At 39.9% G+C, this 23,250-nt stretch overlaps 1 protein-coding gene across 1 annotated transcript in view; it reads right to left on the bottom strand.

Annotated features, from left to right (window-relative positions):
* Window positions 1-23,250, bottom strand: part of LOC121294399 (unconventional myosin-IXAa-like) — a 171,484-nt gene that overhangs the window by 120,315 nt on the left and 27,919 nt on the right. Inside the window, 1 exon segment of the mRNA XM_041218045.1 lies at window positions 10,465-11,385. Coding sequence (XP_041073979.1) covers window positions 10,465-11,307 — 843 coding nt within the window. The 5' untranslated portion in view covers window positions 11,308-11,385.

The following is a 23,250-nucleotide window of genomic DNA, read 5'->3' as shown; positions in this document are numbered from 1 at the left end:
CCCTACCTTAAGAGCCACTTGGAATGGGTATGTAATATCAAAGTTAACTATCCTAACTGATGTACAGTACCTGTATATTTCTTGTTTTTTATATTCACTACATATATCATATTCTATTTCAGTCAACCAATCCTAGTGACTTTTTAAGTGTAAAGTATCCCTGTGTGTGGCCTTAAGACAGCTCTCAGACATAATCTCAACGCATTCTAGTGGAAATACATTAGTGAGAAATACCTAGAACAAATATTGATATTACTTACATCCACTGGAGACAGACTGTTGCAGGGGGACAGCTAATGGTTACACTGTGGTGTATCAGATGTACTGTATTGAGCCCACAGAACTGCTTTAAAACATCACGGTTTTAAAAAAAAGTGACCAGGATGTGACTGAACCAGAAAATGATAAACAAAGTGAATCTAAACACGAATAAATGAATTGAGTGATATTTTAAGTTGCTTTTTAAATAGGAAGCCATCAGAATTTTCTACATTCATATTCCATTAACATTCGTGGTAGCGTTTGAATAGACATAGCCAGCTCATTCAAGTTCCAGATTCTCACACGTGGGCAACTACATGTAGAAAGTGACACAACACTGCACACAGAGACACTGCCAACTGTGACTAACAATCATGATAACAACAAACACGCTATACAGTACTGCAAATAATACATTTATAGAGAACTTTGGGAGGGGAGCATGCTTAATAAGGAACAAACAGCCCAGCATCGTACAAACGCCAGGGAAACCTGATTTCAACAATACTGGGAATTCATAGAGTCCTTAAGGACACTATTGATAAAGCCAGTTCAGTGGAGACAGAGAGAGAACACAATGTACCCAAACCTCTCGCCATTTACTTTTACACTCTGCCAATCGCACTGTGTTTCCTACACTTCTCTCTACCCAATACACCAAGCCCAGCGCCACAGCTCCGTATTTGGGCTGCTGTTCCAGGAAGAATGAAAACAATACAAGTTCCATGGCTTTATTGTAGCATTTCTCTCTAATCACGCACACATGTATTATTTTAAATATGTAGCCACCAGAAGATTAGCTTAAAATACCAAGAGCTGCTTTGAATATACACAGTGTACTTTGGTTTTGATCCAGAGCAAAAAAAATAAAATACCAAAAAAAACCCCAAAAAACTTTAATCTTACAGCAGTAGCAGTGTTCGCGTTAATAACGTATCTTTTAAAGCACCTTTAGTTTGGTTTAATTTCAGTTTTTATTTTTAATCTCCATAGTCAAGAGCTCTCAAGAGTGGACCAACCCTGGCCATTTTTAACACACACATGCTTTGCACAATATACATTAAGGGTTTTCAGCAGGTATGTGAAAGATACTTTGCAGATTTATATACTACTTTATATCTTAAAACAGAACTATAGAAGGTTTGACACCCATGCAACATTTTCATATGGACGTTCATTGGGTCCCTTCCTTCATAAAATTGATTGGCAGAGACTGACTTCTGCCTGCACCCAATCAGCTTAAATCTCTTTCAGATGGAAATGAACAAGACACATTATCAATCGCTTTCAACTCAGCCCAGTGGCAGATGGATAAAAGCATTTGTCTGAACATGAAAAGTATCTGTGTCTGAACAAAGCAAATCATGCTACAATGCTATTAGCATTTGCCAAAAACAGTGTGTTTCCTATTTCAGCCATTACAGGTGTAGATCTCTCCAGCTACATGGAGGGCAAAATGAGCAACTTAAACCAAGATGCTATCCTAACATACTTCATGTTTATTAATTAATTTATTCATTGATTGCATTTATATAGTGCTTTTTATACAAAAGTATCACAAAGCACTGTACAGTGCATAGGAGTAAAAAAGACCAAACCACATTACATTTGTATTGCATGTCACACATACAACTGCCACAGTCAGACCACTTAAATAACATTATGCACACAATGTAAAAACCTTTGTATAAGTCTATTTATCTAAAAATGGGGAGAGACTTATACACCGGTGTGACCTATAGGCTTTTTCCTGAAATTATTATCTCAAAAGGGGGGGGGGGGGGGGGGGGGGGGGGGGGGGGGGGGGGGGGGGGGGGGGGGGGGGGGGGGGGGGGGGGGGGGGGGGGGGGGGGGGGGGGGGGGGGGGGGGGGGGGGGGGGGGGGCACATATACACAATTGGTTGAATATGTTACTAAAAATTCCACTATTATGTTTTCGTCCAATTTTAAAGTTACATTAAAACTCACTAAGATATGAAAGCCATTTTATAAAAGTGCGTTTTTAGTCTTCACTTGATAACTGTAACGGTCTCAACTTCCCTGTTAAACTAAGGCAGAGCATTCCATAACTTAGGAGCTCTACAAGAAAAAGCCCTACCTCCCGTGTTGCTTTTGTTAATCCTAGAAAAAACTAGCAGCCCCACATCCTGTGATTGCAGAGTGCGGTTTGGAAGATACGGGGTCAGTAACTCCTGCATATAACTAGGTGCTAATCCATTCAGGGGCTTGTAAGTTAACAACAATATCTTAAAATCAATTCTATACTGCACAGGGTGCCAGTGTAAAGAGGCCAAAATAGGGGTAATATATGTTTTTAGTGAGAATTCTAGCAGTGGTATTCTGAACAAGCTGTAAGCGGGAAACCACACGTTTTGGGACACCAGAAAAAAGTGCATTACAACAATCAATTCTACATGAAACAAAGGCATGCATTAATCTCTCGGCATCAGATACAGAAATAATTTGTCTAAGTTCGGCAAGATTTCTCAAATGGTAAAAAGATACTTTAATAACTTCCCTAATATGAGTCTCAAATGATAGATCAGGATCAAAGATGACCCCAAATTCTTAATTTCTACTTTAAGTTGTGATGAGAGAATACAAGGGTCGAGTTCATGTAATCCCACATTTCCATGTAGCTGTTTTTTTGATCCCACTAGCATAACCTCTGTTTTATCTGAATTCAACATGTCCCATACAGTTTGAAAAAGAGTTTTAAAATTTCCCTTTATACACTTGTGTTCGGCTTCCAGAGAGACTGTGGTTCAAAGGTCACTGTAAACCAGCTGGACAGTGAGCAAAGTATGCTTCATGGTACAGCAGAGGAATGTTGTAAGCTGGCACACAGAGCTAGAGCAGAATGTAGTGTATAGCCACACATCATACTTTAGCATAGACAGACAGACATTTATAAATACACAGACTTCAGCAATCAAATCAGACAGAGCTCTTTACCACAGCACCTCTCCTGAGGTCTACCTGTACACTGCCCCCTTGTCCACATCATACGCATACTGTAACTGTGCTGATGATTACTGAAAACGACAATCATACAGAAAATGAACCTCCTGAAAAGAATGTATGCAAACCTAACCTCTGGAAGGGAAAAGTAGTACAGGTAGTGGACAAAAAAATGGAAACACCTGGGTAAATGAGGGACACCAAGTATACTGAAAGCAAGGGCTTCCACACAGGCGAGGCTCATGCGTTAATTAAGCAAATAACATCCCAGCATGCTTAGGGTTATGTATAAAAATGCTGGACAGGCCTGGTTGCCAATAATTAAGGCTAGCATGGCCGCAAGGGGAGACCTCAGTGACTTTGATAGAGGGGTGATTGTTGGGGAGTGTTTGGCAGGAGCTTCAGTGACCAAGACAGCTCAACTTGCTGATGTTTCACGAGCAACCGTGTCTAAGGTGATGTCAGCATAGAACTCCGAGGGAAAGACATCATCAGCAAAGGGCAACAGTGGGCAGAAGCGCATACTCCAGGATCGTGATATCTGTGCATTAATTAGAAGTGAAAGGCAAAACAGGCGAGCAACTGGAGATCAATTGACTGCAAATTTCAACCTGGGGCGCGAGCAGACAGTTTCATCAAAAACGGTCTGTTGAGAATTCCACAGAGCAGGATACCACAGTCGGGTTGCAGTGCACAAACCGCTCATCACACCCGGCAATGCACGTTTGCGAGTCCAGTGGTGCAAAGAGCACAGGCAATGGACTACAGAGCAGTGGAGGAATGTGATATGGTCAGATGAATCATCTTCACCATGTTCTCAACATATGGCGCCAACCTAATGCCGGGCTTACACTGCATGATTTTTGCTGATTGCCAACGAGCTGAGGAATCGGAGACTAACTTCTTAAATTCTGGGACACAATGAGGTTGCCAGGGACAAAATGGTCAATAAGTGCGAGATGGTCTACGATGCCCAGTTAATGGCTTCTGTGATCTCCTGGCGCTCTTATGACATCACGACAAATTTCTAATGTCAGAAAACTTTAGTCCCCGACAAAGCAATTTGTGAAATGTGTGAGGGGCTACGGGCTGATTTCTTGACAATGCTGCCAGCAGCCAATAGGACAAGCTAGCAACAACGGCGATGAAGAGAAAGATTGTGCCCCACAAGGTGTGGAGACTAGAAATTGAAGAAAGGATGGTGGAGATGTGGCAAAATACAAAATAAAAAACAAAAACAAAAAAAGCAAATTATTTTTTTATTATTTTCTCCCAATTTGGCGAATCCAGTTATTTTTAGGCTCAGCTCACCCCTACCACCCCCGACTCAGGAGCGGCGAAGACGAACACACTCTGTCCTCCAAAGCGTGTGCTGTCAGCCGACCGCTTTGTTTTCACACTGCAGACTCATCATGCAGCCAGCTCATAGCTATGGTGTCAGAGGACAACACAGTTCTGGGCAGCTTACAGGCCAGCCCGCAGGCGCCTTGCCAGACTACAGGGGTCGCTGGTGCGCAGTGAGCCGAGGACATCCTGGTCGACCTTAGCAGCCCCCCCACCCCCGGCCAATTGTGCGCCGTCCCCTGGGAGATCCTGTCTACGTTCTGCAATAGAAAAGCCTGGACTTGAAGCTGCAACCTCCAGGCTATAGGGCGCATCGAGCACTCCACTCGGAGTGCCTTTACCAGATGCGCCACTCAGAAGCTCCGATAACAAATACTTTTCTATGAACTACATAAAACACTCATCATCTTCAGCTGAGGATCATATAGCGAAGATGTGCAGTTTAAAAGACAGCAACCTCAGTCTGGTTTGTCCAGAGGTACGGCACAAAAGGCACAGAAAAAATGAGCAATACATTCAGAGCACTCCAATATAATACGATTGCTGAAAATTGTAATATAGTAGACGAGAAAGAATTCAGCACTGGGGAATGTCAAAAGCGTTGTCTTTGTTAATTATGCAATATTTTGCAACTGCATATACTATATTTCAGAATATTGACAATGGATTAAAAAGGAAAAAATTGTTGTGATGAAAATCCTCTTAGGGGTGGTTTCAATGACCCCTATTAGCACTAATCTGGGACGACTGTACATTAGCTAGCATTAGTTGAGTTTTTGGGGAGTCTGGATTTTGGTGCCAGTTTCAAGTTCTTCTTTTAGTCCAATGGTACATGGAAATGGAAACAATGAATGTGAAAAACTGAACTGTAATTCATGTATCCCATAATATAATTATCTGTTTATTATATCAAACAGGTTAAATTAACTGCATTTTGACTATTGATTTTTCCATAACTGACTTCACAGCTCAACCAAAACGGAAGAATGTGGATTCAACAGTGTCTCTGAACTAATTGATTGTACAGAACTGACTTGTTAACATTTTGCATTTTCTGATGGACTGGACAAATGCTTCAGACTGCACCTATAGAAAACAACTACTGTTGTACCTTGTAAATGTTTTTTTTTTCCTTTACCTACAGTGGGAAAAGCAGAGACCATTTTATTTTTATTTTTTTCACCAAGCCAAAATTGAGACTCAGGGCTCCAGAGTTGAAAGGCTGTGTCATCTACCCCCCTCCCCCCCAACAATAGGCAGCTGTGAATCTACACCTCAGTAGGGCATGCATGTCTCATAGGACAGTGCTCCCCAAGCAGAAAGGGGCCGCATGATGGTTTCAGGGGACCACAGAACATTCTCCACCAAGCAACCCTGAAACCTGACAAAGCACACGTCAGAAATGAGCTTTTACACATTTCACAAATGATAGAAATGGAGAGACAAGGATGCCAAAGATGCTCCACTCATGGGACACCCTGTACATTAAATACTGACATGGATTCATTGGGAAATGTCAGAGGTCTAATGTCATGGGGGGGGGGGGGGGGGGGGGGAGAGTTGGGAAACTCCTGTCATAGGAGATGTCTTTCTAGCCTGTAGAACTTACCCATTTCAGGATCAAAACACCCTGTCATATTAAAGGGAGCTTGCAAATGAATATACAGTACTACATTATGCTGTTCCCCGTTTCCTCTCTTATGACTGTTGGCTGAAAAGAAAACAATACTTGAGCGCCATTCTAAATATGTAATAGGAAACACAGTTTATATTTTTAAAATACCCCAAAAAATCAGTGTTCCCAACCCCAATCCGGCCCCTATAAAATAGTGTATCTGTTCTGAGGAAATGTCTCTGCAAGCAGTGTATTATATTGAAAAAGCAGCACGCAATACACAAGGGAGTCCTTACAGTGATGCAAAGGGGAATTAACCCAGACGTATTGGGGTGTGGGCTTTTGATTAAGTGCCTGCAGTGCTGAAACCGCACAGAATCTCAGAACAGCAGAAGAGTCTCTTACTTCTCACAAAAGACAACAGGCTAGTTTCACAGGATATAAAATCAAATCGCCCTTCCTCTGCCGCTTTGTCTACCGAAAAGGGATTGGAAAGGCATTGCGTGGGTGATTTGGACCCAGACACAAAATGCAAATGTTCAGGTGCTGCTATTACACTAACTGTAAGGAGGCTAGGACTCGGGTTTCCTAAGTATATCTTTCCAATAGCCCTAACATAACCAAAAGTGCAGTTTCATTTAAAAAACTAATTTTTGTTTTTTTTTACCGAATCTTGTTTTGAAAAAGATTTAGCTAAAAATAAAACATGAAGAAAGCAGAGCTGTTTTGGAGCTGGCAAATATTATAGCTGTCTGAGAAAGGATATCTGCAATTTCCTGTTCCAAAAAGAATTCCTGGTTTAACTTTAATTGTAGCCTACAGACAAAAACTAGAATACTTACTGTAAGTGCACATCATTGCCCTGCGCAAGAATGAAAAAAAAGACAAAACCCATTCCAGGTTTTACTGGGGGCTTAAATTAGGTTTTTCATGAAAAATATATAATATTCATTAATTTAAAAAGATGCAGTGCGATTTATTTAGGGGGAAAAAAAAATAGTACCTGGAATGGCTCAAACTGCTGTGCACATGGAAATGTACATTTGTGTGCAGACATGCAAAGAACGTTCTGTCTGACTTTGGTTCCACTGTTAAACACGATCTGCTCTGCACTGTGGGAGTACAGCAATACTGTAACTGGAAGTGCACCATGATGTTCAGTTTCAACCTGGTCAATGTTGTTTAAACCATGGGTGGAGCGCTGGCTTTAACAGAGATGACATTTTCATCACAAAACCATCACTCACTCATAAAACCCACTGTGCAAATACACACTAGTACTGACAACCACCTTGCACACACACAGACAGACAGAGAGAAATGCAGTAATATTGCAGTAATATATAAATGCATAAAATTATGTTCGCCAAGATAAACTGTGAGAGAAACACAGTAAATCCAACAGTCATTCCAGCACAAGTCGACCAAGGTGGGATGCTCAACCTCTTAATTATTTTAAATGATTTACACAGCTCTTCCTTTGCATGCACATGACACCTGCCAGGGAACCCTTTGCTCCGTCACATGTAGTTTACACACAGTATCATCAACCATACATAATCCTTCATTTACACTTGATTATAGTGTACATTAACCACACCACCTTGATCTGTATTTAAACGAGCAATGATTACATTCCAAGGCAGGTATACTTCTAGAAATTACATCAGACAGCTGTTTATATAACACCAAACTGCAAGATTAGCACTGCTTCTAAAAAGGTACCCAGTAAATGAAGCAGGCATCTGGAGAATGTGTTTGAAAGATTTTCAGTGTTGATATACAATATTAGTGTCTGCTAAAACAGTTTAATATATATATATATATATATATATATATATATATATATATATATATATATATATATATATATATATATAATAACTAACAAATCCTTAATCCTGAACAGTTACAGTGCCATAAATACTAATAAATGATCAATCTTCATATCTGAAGCCATCACTCCCCAGTGCAATTACAGTACAGTAAGTCGTTTTCAGCAAGGCCAGGATTCAAACAAGCAAGCTCCTAATCCTAGGATTAGATACATGAAAACCTTACTGTACAGTATGTCTACTGTTAAAGCTGTACTGTATTTAAGACTTTGATAACTTGATTTCTCAAATGGTTTCAAATCTATCCTAATGGTGTTACAGTTGAATCTCCACCAATGCCTTTTAGGAATAACCTAGAGTGATCGTTACTGCGATTCATTGTTCTGTTAAATTCGATAATCACAGAAAAGTACAGCAGTCATAAGACAAAGGGAGAAAAAGCAATGGATTTTAGAAATCATGGCAAATGCCTGCTGAAATCATCAGTAACATCGGAGTGGTGTTTTCTCATTCTCTCGGGAGTGAAATTGAGTGATTAATGCACTTTTTACATTTCAAAGTATCAGATTCATACAATGTCAAAGAAGAAATTTATAATGATACAGTAAACAGTGTGGAGCAAAACATCTTTACCCTATTAATAAATAGCAAGCTGTAGAAATTAAAGGCAATGACCTGCATAAAGATATATTACAATACACTAACTCTCTGTACACTCTGTATGCCCACAGCTCAGTTACGTTACTATGTGTTAACATTACTCCTTAAAGCAACAGACATGGGTTAGGGTTAGGTTAATGCAACACGTCTTTCCCATAGAATCTGGGCATGTAAATTCCAATAGCATTTGTAACAACAAATGAGTTTCTACATGGATGAATCTGAACTACGATTAGAAATCTAATTCTGTTCCTGTTAAAACAAAAAGTCAAGAGAAAATCTACACCCGCTTAGAAAAACATTACCACCCTCCTACTTAACAAACACAGAGTGCTCAGTGAAACAGAGACCCACTCTGCCCTTAACCACTCAAAAACCAACATTCCCACTTGCTGCTAGTCTACTTGAACGTGGCGATTAATCAGTAATGGAGAGATATCCAATCTCGCTGTACAAACAAGCATGGTTGGTATAGAGTTCTAATACCACTATATTGTGCCAATTGGTTGGAGTTTAACTCAAGCACTTAAGTATTTACAGTTCAAATCAAACAGTGGCATTCCTGAAAGAGCTGAAAGAGTAACTGAAAACACAAATTAGAAATCATAAGGCTGCCTATTGTGGGTTTCTACCAATTTCAGCAAAGTACTCAAAGTATATACAATCCCTATAAAACCCTCTGTGCTATTAAGTCTATTACCTTTTAATTTAGAACAGTTTCTACTGAAGTTAGATGGGCAATACGAAGACCTATTTTGACTCAAAATACAGTAGTTAAGATGATATTTTGCTCCCAGACAGGCCCGGACTGGCCATCCGGCAGCTCTGGCAAATGCCAGAGGGGCCAGTGCGTTTGTGTGTACATGTAGATTAACCAAATAGAAAAGACTTCAAATGACTTACTACATTAAGAACTCACCTAAAATAATGTAATTAAATACAAATTGAGGGGACTTCTCTCTCACATACTTGCCAACATTTGGAAACTGTTTGACATCACCAAAAAAACATCAAGGACAGGTCTCTAGTGGTTTTTTCTCCGGAAAAAGCAGAGAAAACCTTTCAATGGCCGAAGCAGACCGATAGAAGACCAAAAAAAAGGGGTGGATCTAAGCAATACACATAGCCTCTGCAACACAGAGATAACATGGACATAAACAAAGAAGACAGCTGCTTCCGCATCCAGCGCTCAAAGAATATCACAGACATTTGCAGAGCTTTTTGAGATGTTCTAGTAATAAAACAATGACTTGGATTGCATTATTGAGGAGTTTGGTGATAAAATGAGTGATCAGGAGAAGATTTATCAGTATGCATGACTATGAAGAGGTATATGAAAAATACAGCAAACAAGGGGTGGGACTTGGCTGGAGATGCAGTACTGAGTGTCATTTTGATATGCAGGTTCTTTTAAACCTGTTTTACTGTGAAAAAAATACTTTTAAAAAGCATGTGTAAAATAAACAGCGCATGTGAAAATAAATTGGACCCGACACGCCCAACAGATGCTGAATACACGGACCGCTAAGGGTTAACATTACTTGCAATCGTGGAAATAACTGCAACTCAAAAGATAGTCAAGTGGACAATTGTTTTGGTGCCTTCTTCAATCTACTGTCAATTTGACTTTCGTATAGTCTTACCTTAGAATTCTGACTGAGCGTTTTAAAGTTACGAATGACAAATAACTCGCTCATTAATGCTCCATTTCCTTAAACCTGTGTCACACGAGTACACAGTGAAGTATTATCAAGCTATGCAAACAGAGTAAAACAGTACAATCCTTACCTCCAGGACAGGCCCGGCCCCTAGAATGATCTGCTCCACCCCACTGGCGAATCCCTTCTGGCTCAAGGCGGTGAGGTGGTGTATGAGGAAGTTGGTGCTCTGCGTCTTGCCGGAGCCACTCTCCCCAGAGATAACGATGCACTGGTTATTCCTTTGCTGCAGCATGGCGTGGTAGGCCACATCAGCCACGGCGTAGATGTGGGGCTCCAGCTTACCCAGCTGATGGTTGTCGTACATCTTGACATACTTGGGGTTGTAGATGGGTAGGAACTTGAAGGGGTTGATGACAATGAGGATGCTGCCCACATAGGTGTAGATCTTTTCCTGCTTGAAGCGGCTGCGCAGGTTGTCCAGGAGGGTCTTCTCGTTGAGGTCAGGAAGGTTGCAGAGATCGTCGTAGTCCTTCTGCTGGGGTTGAGGGAGGAAGCCCCTCTCCACCATCCTCCGCCGTTCCTCTGTGACTCGCAGCCACATCTGCAGGTTGCCATAATGGATGGAACCGTCCAGGTTCTTCTCGCGCAGCAGGAACCGGTAGTCTTCCCCGCTGAAGCGGTTCTCCAGTGCCATCCGGGGCCACAGCATCATACGCTGGACCGGGCAGTCCGTGGGGTTGAGGATCCATTCCTCCCCTCCGAACTCCTTGACCTCCGCCAGCACGTAGCATTTTGTCTTGTCCAGTTGGAGTTTATTTATGAGGTGGTCTATGACTTCTGCGGCCGTAGTGCTCTTGCGGGCCGACACGGGGCAGTAGATGGTGCCCTCGGCTATGGTCCCGGGGTAGATCCGCAGCGTGAACTCTGAGTCCTCAAAGCGTCGTCTCCCCCCAACATCACGCACATTCATATTGGAGCAGCAGTTCCCATCAGCAATCGCAGCACATCCTTCGAAAGGGCACCAGGAAACTGCTTCAAGACATTACAACTGAAAAGGAAGAACAGCAAAAAATTACTTTACAATTACAAGATGCAGCATTTGCACAAGGCTGTATAGAATTAGGTGGCACAATAACAAGGCCAGTTCATTCAATTGTGTGCCTTTCCCAACTTTATTGGATAGATTTTTGGTGCTTCTTCTTAAGAGTTTAAATGTGTAGGAAATTAAACAGAATACAACACCACTACTTTGTAGCCTCTTCAGATTATTTAGCAATGGCAGGGGGATAAAAATGTTTAACTTGTTATTCAAGTAAGCAAAATGCTAATTAATATCAAGCAACATAAGTCACATGGTTTAAAAAAGTACTAAAACTACAGTGTTTGTGGAGCTCAACTGCTTTAATCTAGAAGACATCTGCCCACTTGGCATGAAGGACAGCTGGACCGCGAGACACTCCCTCCCCCGACTAATCCAGCACTGCCGAAGCCATTAAACCAGAAGCAGGTTATGCAGGCAGTGGCTGTGGGGAGAGGATGGCGCAGCTGCTCTAGCCAGGAACCTGCCAGCAGATACCACGGCTGCTGTTGGCAGGGCCAGGTTTCAAAATCTTAAAGTGTAGTGTTCCCATATGGTTTTAAACACACACACACACACACACACACACACACACACACAGCTGTATGTGTTATTTAAAAAACAAACAAAAAAAAAACAACCCAACAACATCTTTTTTGTTTTAAGGAATACAAATAAAGTTGAATTCAAGAAACTGTACCAGACTGTTAAAGAAAGTGCACTGTCCTTGTGCTCTGTCCTTCTGGTGTTGTAAGTGACTCTGCAGCAGTTCACACACACTAGTTTCTGTAAGTCGCCTTGGATAAAGGCATCTGCTCATAACAGACATAAGACTTTGGCAACATGGGGTGTGATCTCTTTATCAACATTACTGAAGTAGGCACACCATAAGAAAAGGTTTGGCAAAGCTGCTAATGTCCCTGGGTGGGTGTATATGTACAGTAACAAAGCTGTTTAACAGTGGAGCTTCATTTTCAGTAAACAAGACATTTTAATTGGGGGCACTGCTTCATTAACACTGGTTTGAGAACGACCCTCATAAAAATACACCATTTATTGATGTATCGAGGCATCCTGAAAACTGCTCAAATCAAACAACATCACAGATGGGAATCACAGGGCGCACCGTACCTCTATTGCAACAAAATACAGTAAACTTCACCATCACTAAGGGGAACACATACTGTAATAAGTACATGACTAAGGGGAAGTTTAATAAGTAGGTATTATAGTCTCCGCTTTGAGTTTATGGGATGAACCAACAGTTTCATTTTTTTTAAACCAGAAACATAATAAATCATTTAACTAATTAGTGACTCACAAAGTCAATAACAAGCTGCTTTATATACATTAATAAAAAGACCTCTAGGCTTTCACAGGCACACTAGTATTAGATCTCATATAAAGGTCTAAGTGACCACTCCTGAGAATCCCCTATATTAAAATAAAAACACCTTTTTTACACTAAGCATCTTCTCACCACAGTTACTGGAAACTGATGACTCATGTTTATTGTTTTTATACAAGTAGCAAAATGTGCTTTAAAACAAAGTTTTGCTGGTGTTTGCTTAATACCATGCAATCTTCTTGCTATGCAATTCTGTCAAGCCTGTCTAGAATGACCACTTTTAAAATGTTCCTTCAAGCTGGTTTTAAATGCATCTCCTCGGTATTGTACAATAAAAAAAAAAAACATCAGAAGGGCTGTACGGAGGATGATCCAACTTGACGCACAATGTTGTGTAAAACATTCCCATCTGAGCAGTTCATTACTGCACACTCACTTGAACAGCCCAGTCTATTCCTCGGGCTTGGTAAGCTGTCAATTTGTACCCGTCTGGGTTTATGAGGAAGGGACATACACCAACCACTGATTTATTGTATCAAGCAAATATCTTCCAAACATGCAAATCGTGTTTCTCAACTAATTAGTTAATTTTCTACAAGCAGAGAAAGAGCTTAGGATTCTGTTTGTTCACTGCAGCTCTGAAAACAGACAGCACATAGCTTTAGCCCCATCAGCCTTTTTGCTGTCTGTCCTTGAAATACATGTCTGAAACGTGATGTCATTGTTTTTAAGGAAACTCGGATCTGATTTCCTTCATTCCGGGGGAGAAGAGGCTTTCTGGAGAGGCTAAAGGGCCAGACTGAAAGCTTTTCCTGCAGTGCGGACGTGTACAGGTTATTGTGGGGAGGCAGGGCTTGTTTAATGCACAGTTTGTTGCTTGCAGAGGTTTTTCCCCGAACTGAAACTTTTAAATGGTCAGGAACTTGAGAAGGTGTTTATAATATATATATATAATATCTATATATATATATATATTATATATATATATAAAAAAAGCAATGATCACTAGTGGAGCAATGTGAAAAAAAAATGTATGCATGACTCCCATTTGTCTGTAACAGACATTGTTTTAGGTAAGCAGCCCCCTTTTCTTTTGAATGTATGTTTGCCCCCTCCCTAAATGAGCAATAGCTGCTTATAATGTGCCAGCTAAAGTATCTGCACAGACTACACTGACAACGCACTTCTTGATTATTAGACAACTGGAAGGTGGCACAGCTCATGGGTGGTATAGAAATGTTGCTGTGATGAATTGTCAGAAGGGAAATATAATGTCAATATATAAATATTAACACATTTCAGAAATTCAAAACAGAGTCTCCAACAGCCTAAATTTGTTAACACATTTTCAAGGTAAACACCGATTAATTGCAAAGAATTAAAAAAACAAAAAATACAAATGGCATTTCCTAGCCTTCAGTCATAGATGGTCCCCTATAATATACATATTCCCAAATAATGCACCTGCATAGGACTCTTAAACCACTAATCTGTTACTCCACACAAACACATTCTGTAGCACTTATCATACTGTTAACTATACATTCTGAAGATCATTACAAATGAACAAATGTACAGTCTGCCATTTGCATTTACAATGTAAAATTGTATTTGCACTTTTGAGTTTTGAAATTCCTCTCAATTGAAGTGAAGGTGTTCCCTAACTACAGTAGGACAAGTTTAGAAACCACTGCTTTATAAGTTTTATTGACAGACTGTGTATTTGAAGGAATGAATGAAGTTTCAAACTTATTAGAGAGAGCTCTTCATATAGAGATACCGTAAATGCATTTCAAGATGACGTTCAATTATGTGTAAAACTTTCATAGAAATTAAATTCTAGCTACTTAATTCCATTTTGAATTACTAGCACAAATGTGTTTTCCACCGCGCCCTTGTGTCAGAAACCATAGAAGATAAATCACAGCAGAGGAAAGATAGGCATATCAAAATGCAATTTTATTACTGCAGTACTGTAGGCATAATCCTAGGAAACAACACTCTGTGAAGTGGGTTCTAAAAGGTGGAATACTTTTTCAGCAGTACAAGCCTGCCTGCAAGATCCCCAGCCCTCTTTAAATGGAACCAGGCAACTCCACAGGAGATCACCTAGCAGCATCCTACAGGATGAGATTAATGGCCAGATAATGACCCCTGGCCAGCTGGGCTCAGATTTACCCTGTTGCAGTACTGTTCCCCTTCCCCTTGGAGCACAGGTATTAAAATACCTCTCAGGCACCAGGGAAATCGTTGCTTGTTAGAGACACCGTTTAAAACAACAGAGGTCACTGCTTTATAGCAAAGCACTAAACTATTTTGTAAAAAAAAATGCAATCAAGATCAAACTAGAAAAACTGTAGACATACTGTACAGTGTAACCTTGACTCATCGGCCTTCATAGTTTTACCTAATTTAAGTCTTTCAACACTGCACATAATTAACTCAAAACTGCAGATAGTACTGTATAGGAAAGAGAACTCCACTCGACACTGCAGACTGCTTTAGTAGTATAGGACACCTCCACTCAAAAATAGCAAATATGTAATTAATCTGATCTCTTGCACAGATCTGTATTTGTTTATAAAGAAAAACAAATAAACTATTCAATTAGTTATTTATCACAGCCTTTCTGTAACATTAATAGGGGGTTGATTTGATGAATCTTTACCCCACTGAGATATGCCACAGCTGGATGTTTTAAGAGCAGTTTACAGCACCAGGGAATCCACTGGACTGCATCAAACACTTATTTTAAGGGATATTCCCGGGATAACCAGACACAGTAGCTGGTGTAATCCAGGTTGATTCCCCAGGCTGTACAGACCTCTAGAAAAACCCAGCAAATCAAAGAATGGAGTTAAGAAAGCTGGCTGAAAAGGAGCAATGTCACAGTTAGACCACTGACAGTGGAATATTCATAAATGAACATCTGTACTACTTGACACCTTATAAAACACACACACACACACACAGTAAGTCAGGTTTTAAGAATTTTTTTGCAACACAGTACTACTACTTATTTTGCCCCTTTCACAGTGCGAGTGTCTGAAGTTATGAATAAACTTTCTCTAAAGTAAAAGAGCAAGCAGTGTCAACTATATAGACATAATTCTTTCTCATATGATGTTGTGTATTATCTTCTTGCTCGCGCTATTTCTTAAAAAATATGTACAGTAGGTAAATATAGGCAAACTAAAATGTCCAAGTTGATGGCAAAAGACTACCCCTTTCTAACATCCATGAGACAGTTGTGCTCTGATGGCTCTATAGTAGCAACATGCAGGTACAGTATGTACAGTTTTTAAAATTTTCAGATGCTTGTAATATACACATTATACACGCACACATTAACTTACAACATGTCGTCATTTTTCATTTTCTTTATGACCTGTGTATGAGTCAAATTAAATGAACATAAAATCTTAAAATAAAAAGATAAAAATGAAAAGCATAAACTTGTCTGAAAAGGTGGAATGTCCGCACCCCCACACCCTTTACCTGCTCCTGGAAGGTAACCGAGTTGTGAATCATGAAATTACCCACCACAAAGCACACAGCATATTAGTCCAAAGCTGATAGTTGTACTATAAATATATACCAACTTTACCTTGTGTTTACAACTACCATTGTACTGTAGCCACACAAGCTTATAGCCTATTCAATGTAAACAAGAGCTATACACTCTCAAGGTTCAGTATATCAGCCCACACAGTGGAAAAGCAAAGCTATTGAAATGAACCCTATATTGACACTGTAATACACTCTGGTTATTTACTCATTAATCTTATGGATTTTGTTTTGAAGCATTATGGCTTTGTTGAAGTAAAGAGGAATGTTTTATTGTTCGTATAGTGACTAACAGGAATATCAAAAACACAATAAACTGCACATCAATGGAAGTTCCCCCACCACCTTTCAGGCCTCTTTTGGAAATCACTGTTTTAATTTTAAAATTAACAGAATAATTGGAAATACTACAGACTTTAAGGCATACTGGGTACTGTGGGTCTTTTATTGTTCCAATGAAACTTCTTTGTCAAACTCAGTGTAAACTAAGGCTGTATACAAAAAATGCTACATATAGCTATATATAAAGAGGACCTATAGAATCTTGTAGGTACACATTATTGCAAAAAGAGTATTTCTGGTATGGCGATACATTGTAAACCCTTATGAAACTTGAAATAAAAAAGTAGGACTACAAATACTACAGTAGCACTTGTTTATCTACCTAACCTGAGTTGGCATTCGGTAGTTCCAGATCAGTGCCAGTGTAATCAGCCGTTAGTGTAAACAGAATGATTAAACATGTTAAATATGATTTACAATCTCAGTCTTAACTACGCATCGCATACTGTATCCTATAAACTGAAAATGTGACATTTCAAAATCCAACTTCAAACACTGTAATACTGCTGTGTTATGGCTTGCGGTAGAACACAGCCTCAATCTGTACGTACTTTAATCGATTATCTACTGCAAGTGCTCGATTTACTGTTTTAACAGTCCCATACCAGGTGTTATCAGTCAACCATAAAATGAAAACGTATGCACATACAATGCCAGTTTGATATATAGACAGATGCCTCTGTATACAGCACACCTAGACTCTGATACTCTCTAGTTTGTTCCACTTGATCACATTTGAACAAGATGCTTCTTTAGAAATGCATATGTAAAAATGTAAAAACTTGTGACACACGGAAAGACAGCCTTCATACTGTATACCGCAGATCAGGATATACTGGTCCCTCTCACAGCGGAGAAGCGGTTCTATACAAAACTCTAATGTGTGACATACTTGCATATCCCCATCTACTCAAGGCAGACATGCATCTCCCGAGAATAATAACAGATCACACTCACTGAGGAATATATCAGCTACAGCTTGTGAAGCACTCTGCTTACCCAGATAGAGCAATGAGAGAATCATGACCATTTAAACACAGTGGGAATTCTGCAACCCTGAACTAGGTGCAGTCCTCAATTCTAACCCAGTGTACGCAGCACACTTTCAATCTGGTTGTGGGTAACACACCACACCCAACGGTGTATAACAAAGCCAAGTTTAAAAAAGATGGCAAGGCTTGCTCTGTTGATATTGGTCAAATCATACAAGCTCACCTGAATTGTATCACCACACATTAATTGCTATATAATGTAATACTGACAGAGATAACTACACACCTCTCCTCTTTGTCATAACTGCAGATGTAAAATATGCCCAAAAAACAACTGCATGTTTGCTTACCTTTTCACTTGTGAAGTAATGATTGGAAAACTGAAAATAAATCCTTTTGGAATATAACAAATACAAATGAACCTGGTTCCTTTCACTTATTAACTATGGGTTTAAAAAAAATCACTGTAACATCACATTTAGTCCTTGAGAAGTGCAACTTCATGTCTTATCCTAAAATAGTTTCATTCCACTGCTGAGTTGATTTCCAGAACACGTTCGTGCTTCAAGGCTCGCTGGTTACCAGTGTTTAATATCACTGCAAAATCCAATGTGAAGTGGATTCCCTGCCATTACCCAGCTGGGTGGTGAATGGTGAGCCATCAGTATCTCTACACGCTGTGTACACGTTTAAAAAGACGCCGCAGGTCCTATTGGCTCCAAAATATGATGAACTACAAGACCTGATAACATCTATCATACAGTAAACCTCGTCAAATGAAATCCTTTCTTTTCTAACTAGGCTTGAAAAAAACAGTTTGTAGTCACCCTCTTGTTCCCAACACTTTCCTGTATTTCACTTCTCCCCAGCTATCTCTTATACTAAACAGCCAAAAGAATGGGCAGATTCAGCCCAGACTCAAACAAACAAACGACAGCTTGTTTAAAATGCACCCCCCCCCCCCCCCCTCCCTCCCCTCAATTGAGAAAGCCGCTGGCAAATCATATCCCAACATCTGCATGTTCAGCTGCAAACTGCTCCCTCTTGTTTAGGTGTGAAATGCAACACACACACACACACACACACACACACACACACACACACACACACACACACACTCCTTTCCCTCTCACCCTCTCCTGCAATCACTCCACAATCCTTTCAGCTTTCATTTTGGAGACTTCATCGCAAGGAGGTAGTGGTGGAGTGGTATGGGGTTTGAAAGAAAGGGGGGAGGAGAATCGATTGTTTCCTGAAACCTGATTACAGAACACAGTTAGTGAGAGAGAGAATTCCGTGGCCAATCCTCCCAGACCAAGCCCATTGTGTGCACAGCAGCCTGTCAGAGTCACGCATTCTGTACTGCAGCCTTCTCCGACCAACTCCAACAAAGCAAGAGGCGGATGACATCACTCAGCACTACACCAACTCCCTGAGCAGCTTGGGATCCCGCTCCCTCCCTCAGCTGTCAACTGAGCAGGCAGCATTAGCAAGTCAAATATGAGTGTCTGGCAATTAAAATACGGTACAGTTAAATGCTATGTTATGTAAGCTGCTGGCTAGCAAAATAAACAGCGCAACATTGTAACCGAATGATTCAGCTGGAAATAAAATGCTTTATAGGAAATGGCTGTGGGGGTGGATTTATAATACCGGAGTGGTTGATCTTGACACGCTTGTCAGTCCTATGTAACCATTATCTGTATAAACTATCTAACCATTACCTGTATATCACAAAATGCATGTTTCACTCCCAAAGCCTGCAAGTCTCCATGGCACTCATTTATGAGTCCTCTTCCTGTGCAAATAGAGATCTGGAATCCAATACCTTGTTTCCATCTGATAAATCTCACAGCGAATTCCAACAAGATTCCCATGTTGATGTATTTGATTCCATAAGAATCCGTTCAATAGGAACACTACAGTCTCAAATTTATTTCCCACACAATAAATTGCAGCAGAGATTGGCAACTCATTCACTGAACGGAAATTCTAAATAATAGGCCTTACATTGATAAATCATTGATATCAGAATGATAAGGCTGTCAGTAGTTTCATATTGATGGCTTACTCACATCTCAAACCCATTTGGCTTCCAACTAACCCTCCCCACCCCCATTTACAGAATATATATATATATATATATATATATATATATATATAATATATATATATATATATATATATATATATATATATATATATATGACACACACACACATAGCATCAAAAGAAACTATTATAACACATTTATTTTCGAAATAAATATGGTATATAAATGATGGGCATTGACTAAATGTTTTTTGGTTTCTTTTCATTCATCCTTGACCATGACATGCTTGAGTGACTATGACTGAAGCATATGCACTTAATCACCTAATTAGTGAGACAGTTGATTACACACTGGATATGGAGTGATTTCAGCTGTTGAATTGCAAGCTTGAATAAAAGCAATAAAGAAAATCACAGAAAAAAAAATGCCAAGCCTGTCAAGAGAGCAGCGCCTTCAGGCAGTCGGCATGTTGGAGGCTGGACTAGGGCAGCATTCTGTGGCTCGGAATCTTGGGTACTCACAGCCAACCATTTCAAACCTGGCATGATGGTATAACCAGACACACTCTGTCAATGACAGGCCACGGACAACACCTGCCCAAGATCGACAGATCATTCTGCGGCATCTTCATGATGTCAATTGTTAAATCAGCACAATAAAAAGTCACTGCACCTTCTCTAAAACAGTTTGTCATTTTTCAAATCACATCTAGTGAATTTTATTCAAATAAAAGTGATAAGTTTCTTTTGATACACACACACACACACTACCGGTCAAAAGTTTTAGAACACCTCCATTTTTCCAGTTTTTATTGAAATTTACGCAGTTTAATGTCTCAATGTACTCCGAAATTAAAGCATAGAACAAGTAAACAATTGGAGATAAAAAAGAAATCATGAAATCGTTTTGTTTAACAAAATTTTATCTAAATTTTTGACTCAAAGTAGCCACCTTTTGCAGCTATAACAGCCGAACACACTCGTGGCATTCTTTCTATAATGGAAATCAAATATTGTTCGGAAAGTTCTTCCCAACACTGTTGAAGAAGTTCCCACAAATGTGTTGCTTTGCTTTCACCCTTCTGTCCAGTTCATCCTAAGCCAGCTCATTGGGGTTTAAGTCTGGAGACTGTGCTGGCCATTCCATGATTTAAAGCCTACCATCTTGTTCTTTTCTTCTAAGGTAGTTCTGACATAGCCTGGAGGTATGTTTTGGGTCATTATCTTACTGTAGGATGAACCCCTGACCAACTAGGCGTATACCAGAGGGTATTGCATCGCGCTGCAAAATGCTGTGGTAGCCGTTTTGGTTCAGGGTGCCACTCACTCTGTGCAAGTCGCCGACTCTGGATCTAGCAAAAGAGCCCCAGACCATCACGCTTCCTCCTCCATGTTTGACAGTTGGTGTCACACACCGAGGAACCATCCTTTCGCCTACACGATGGTGTACAAAAACCCTGGCAAGCCTCTTTTTCTTATTTTGCCATCTTATCAATGGCTTTCTTACTGCCACTCGACCTGTCAAACCTGCAGCTCGAAGTCTTCTCTTCATAGTTGAAACTGAGACTTGCTTACTTTAAGCTGTGCTTGAAGCTGTTGTCCTGTGTGCCACCTATCATGCAAGCTGTTGACTCTCAGAAACTTGTCTTCTGATTCTGTTGTGGCTTTGGGTCTGCCAGACCTCTTCCTGTCAGAGTTTCCTCCAGTTTCCAAGTGCCTTTTGATGGTGTAGGAAACTGTACTCACTGACACCTTGGCTTTCTTTGAAATTTCTCTAAAGGAAAGACCTACACTTTGAAGGGTTATAATGGTCTGTTTGTCTTCCTTTGTTAATTGCCTTTTTCTCGCCATTATGATAGCAACATACTACTTCCTGCAGTACAATACTGTCCAAATAATGCTTAAGAGGGTGTAGTAACACAGTCTGTTCCAACACTGCTTTTATACAGACAGAGGGTTTGAAAGTAATCAACAAAAGTTGGGACACCTGTAGGAATTGTTAGCATCAACTTTCAAGGCTTAATTTACTTCCATTGCTGCAGAACAGCTGTAAGTTGTTAACCCATTACTTGTTCCCTGAAAAAGGCCTTTTTGTAGAACTCTGAAATGTACATTATTTTTCAGTTTTTGGTAACCTAAACTTTTTTTTTTAACCTCTGGCAGTTTACCGCTTACCTTTGTATTATTTCAGGTTATTCACTGGACTTGAACTGCTTAAATTTCAATAAAAACTGGAAAAATGGGGGTGTTCTAAAACTTTCAAAAAAAAAAAAATATATATATATATATATATATATATATATATATATATATATATATATATATATATATATATATATATATAATATTTTTTTTTTTTTTTTTAACTGAATAAAAAAAAGAAATGAACAGCCGACAGTTTTTTAAAAAAAAAAAAGTAAAAGTACTGACAATTAGACCCTATGTAAAATTGTGTCTAAGAAACAGTTGGATGGTTTCCATCTAAAATTAAAATGCACCCAATGACTTGAGCAAAAAGATATTTGTTTTGTTTTGTTAGCAAGTTTCTAACCAGAATATGTGACTAGTAGAAAAGTACATCCACAGTATAGTGTTTCCTAATAATTGGGCAAAAATGCAGTTGTGTTTGGAGTCAGACACTTACAGTATTGTGTTAATTATCATGTAAAACAAAAAATGTTCATAGACAAATCCCTGCAGAGAGACTCACATTGTGTGCATCTCGCAGGTTTACAGTTCAAAATAATCCTCAACTTGAACAGCCTAATGCACAATACTGAAGTGACTCAATCACCACCTTAGATGTACTTTACACTGCTTATTTACCTGGGTCACAATCCTGCATTGTGTGAAACCATGATTAAGCTGCATCCCAGCGGCCCACCTCCGGAAGTGGGCTGACACACTTCAACCCAGGTTGAGCAAGACAAAATGCTTGACGGACGTTCGTAAGCCGACACAATAACAAACGGCCATGCCTGTGTGAAGGTTTCTCTTCCGCAGGGAACATTTCTGTTTATTGTGTTTAGCCATATTTTTGTTGACTGGGACACAGCATGAGCCAGACTACAGCAGGGATGTAGCAACATTTGCGCTAAACAATATTTGGGCTGACTGTTCAATCCAGGGAAGCTTGGATGGAAGCGTCTGCAACAAACTGCTTCTGGGGCATTGATACACATACTGTTTACTTGCATCTGTCACCCAGGTCAACCCTGTTTTATCAAACGCAGTGTGAAATCGCATAGCCAACCTGTGTGAACATAAGAAAGTTTACAACAGGAGGCCATTTGGCCCATCTTGCTCGTTTGGTTGTTAGTAACTTATTGATCCCAGAATCTCATCAAGCAGCTTCTTGAAGGATCCCAGGGTGTCAGCTTCAACAACATTACTGGGGAGTTGATTCCAGACCCTCATGATGTAAAAAAGTGCCTCCTATTTTCTGTTCTGAATGCCCCTTTGTCTAATCTCCATTTGTGACCCCTGGTCCTTGTTTCTTTTTTCAGGTCGAAAAAGTCCCTTGGGTCGACATTG

Source organism: Polyodon spathula, chromosome 19, assembly GCF_017654505.1.
Source record: "Polyodon spathula isolate WHYD16114869_AA chromosome 19, ASM1765450v1, whole genome shotgun sequence".
NCBI classification, from domain to species: Eukaryota; Metazoa; Chordata; class Actinopteri; order Acipenseriformes; family Polyodontidae; genus Polyodon; species Polyodon spathula.
The sequence above is the reverse complement of the archived record's forward strand: the minus strand, read 5'-3'. Positions and strand labels throughout refer to the sequence as shown.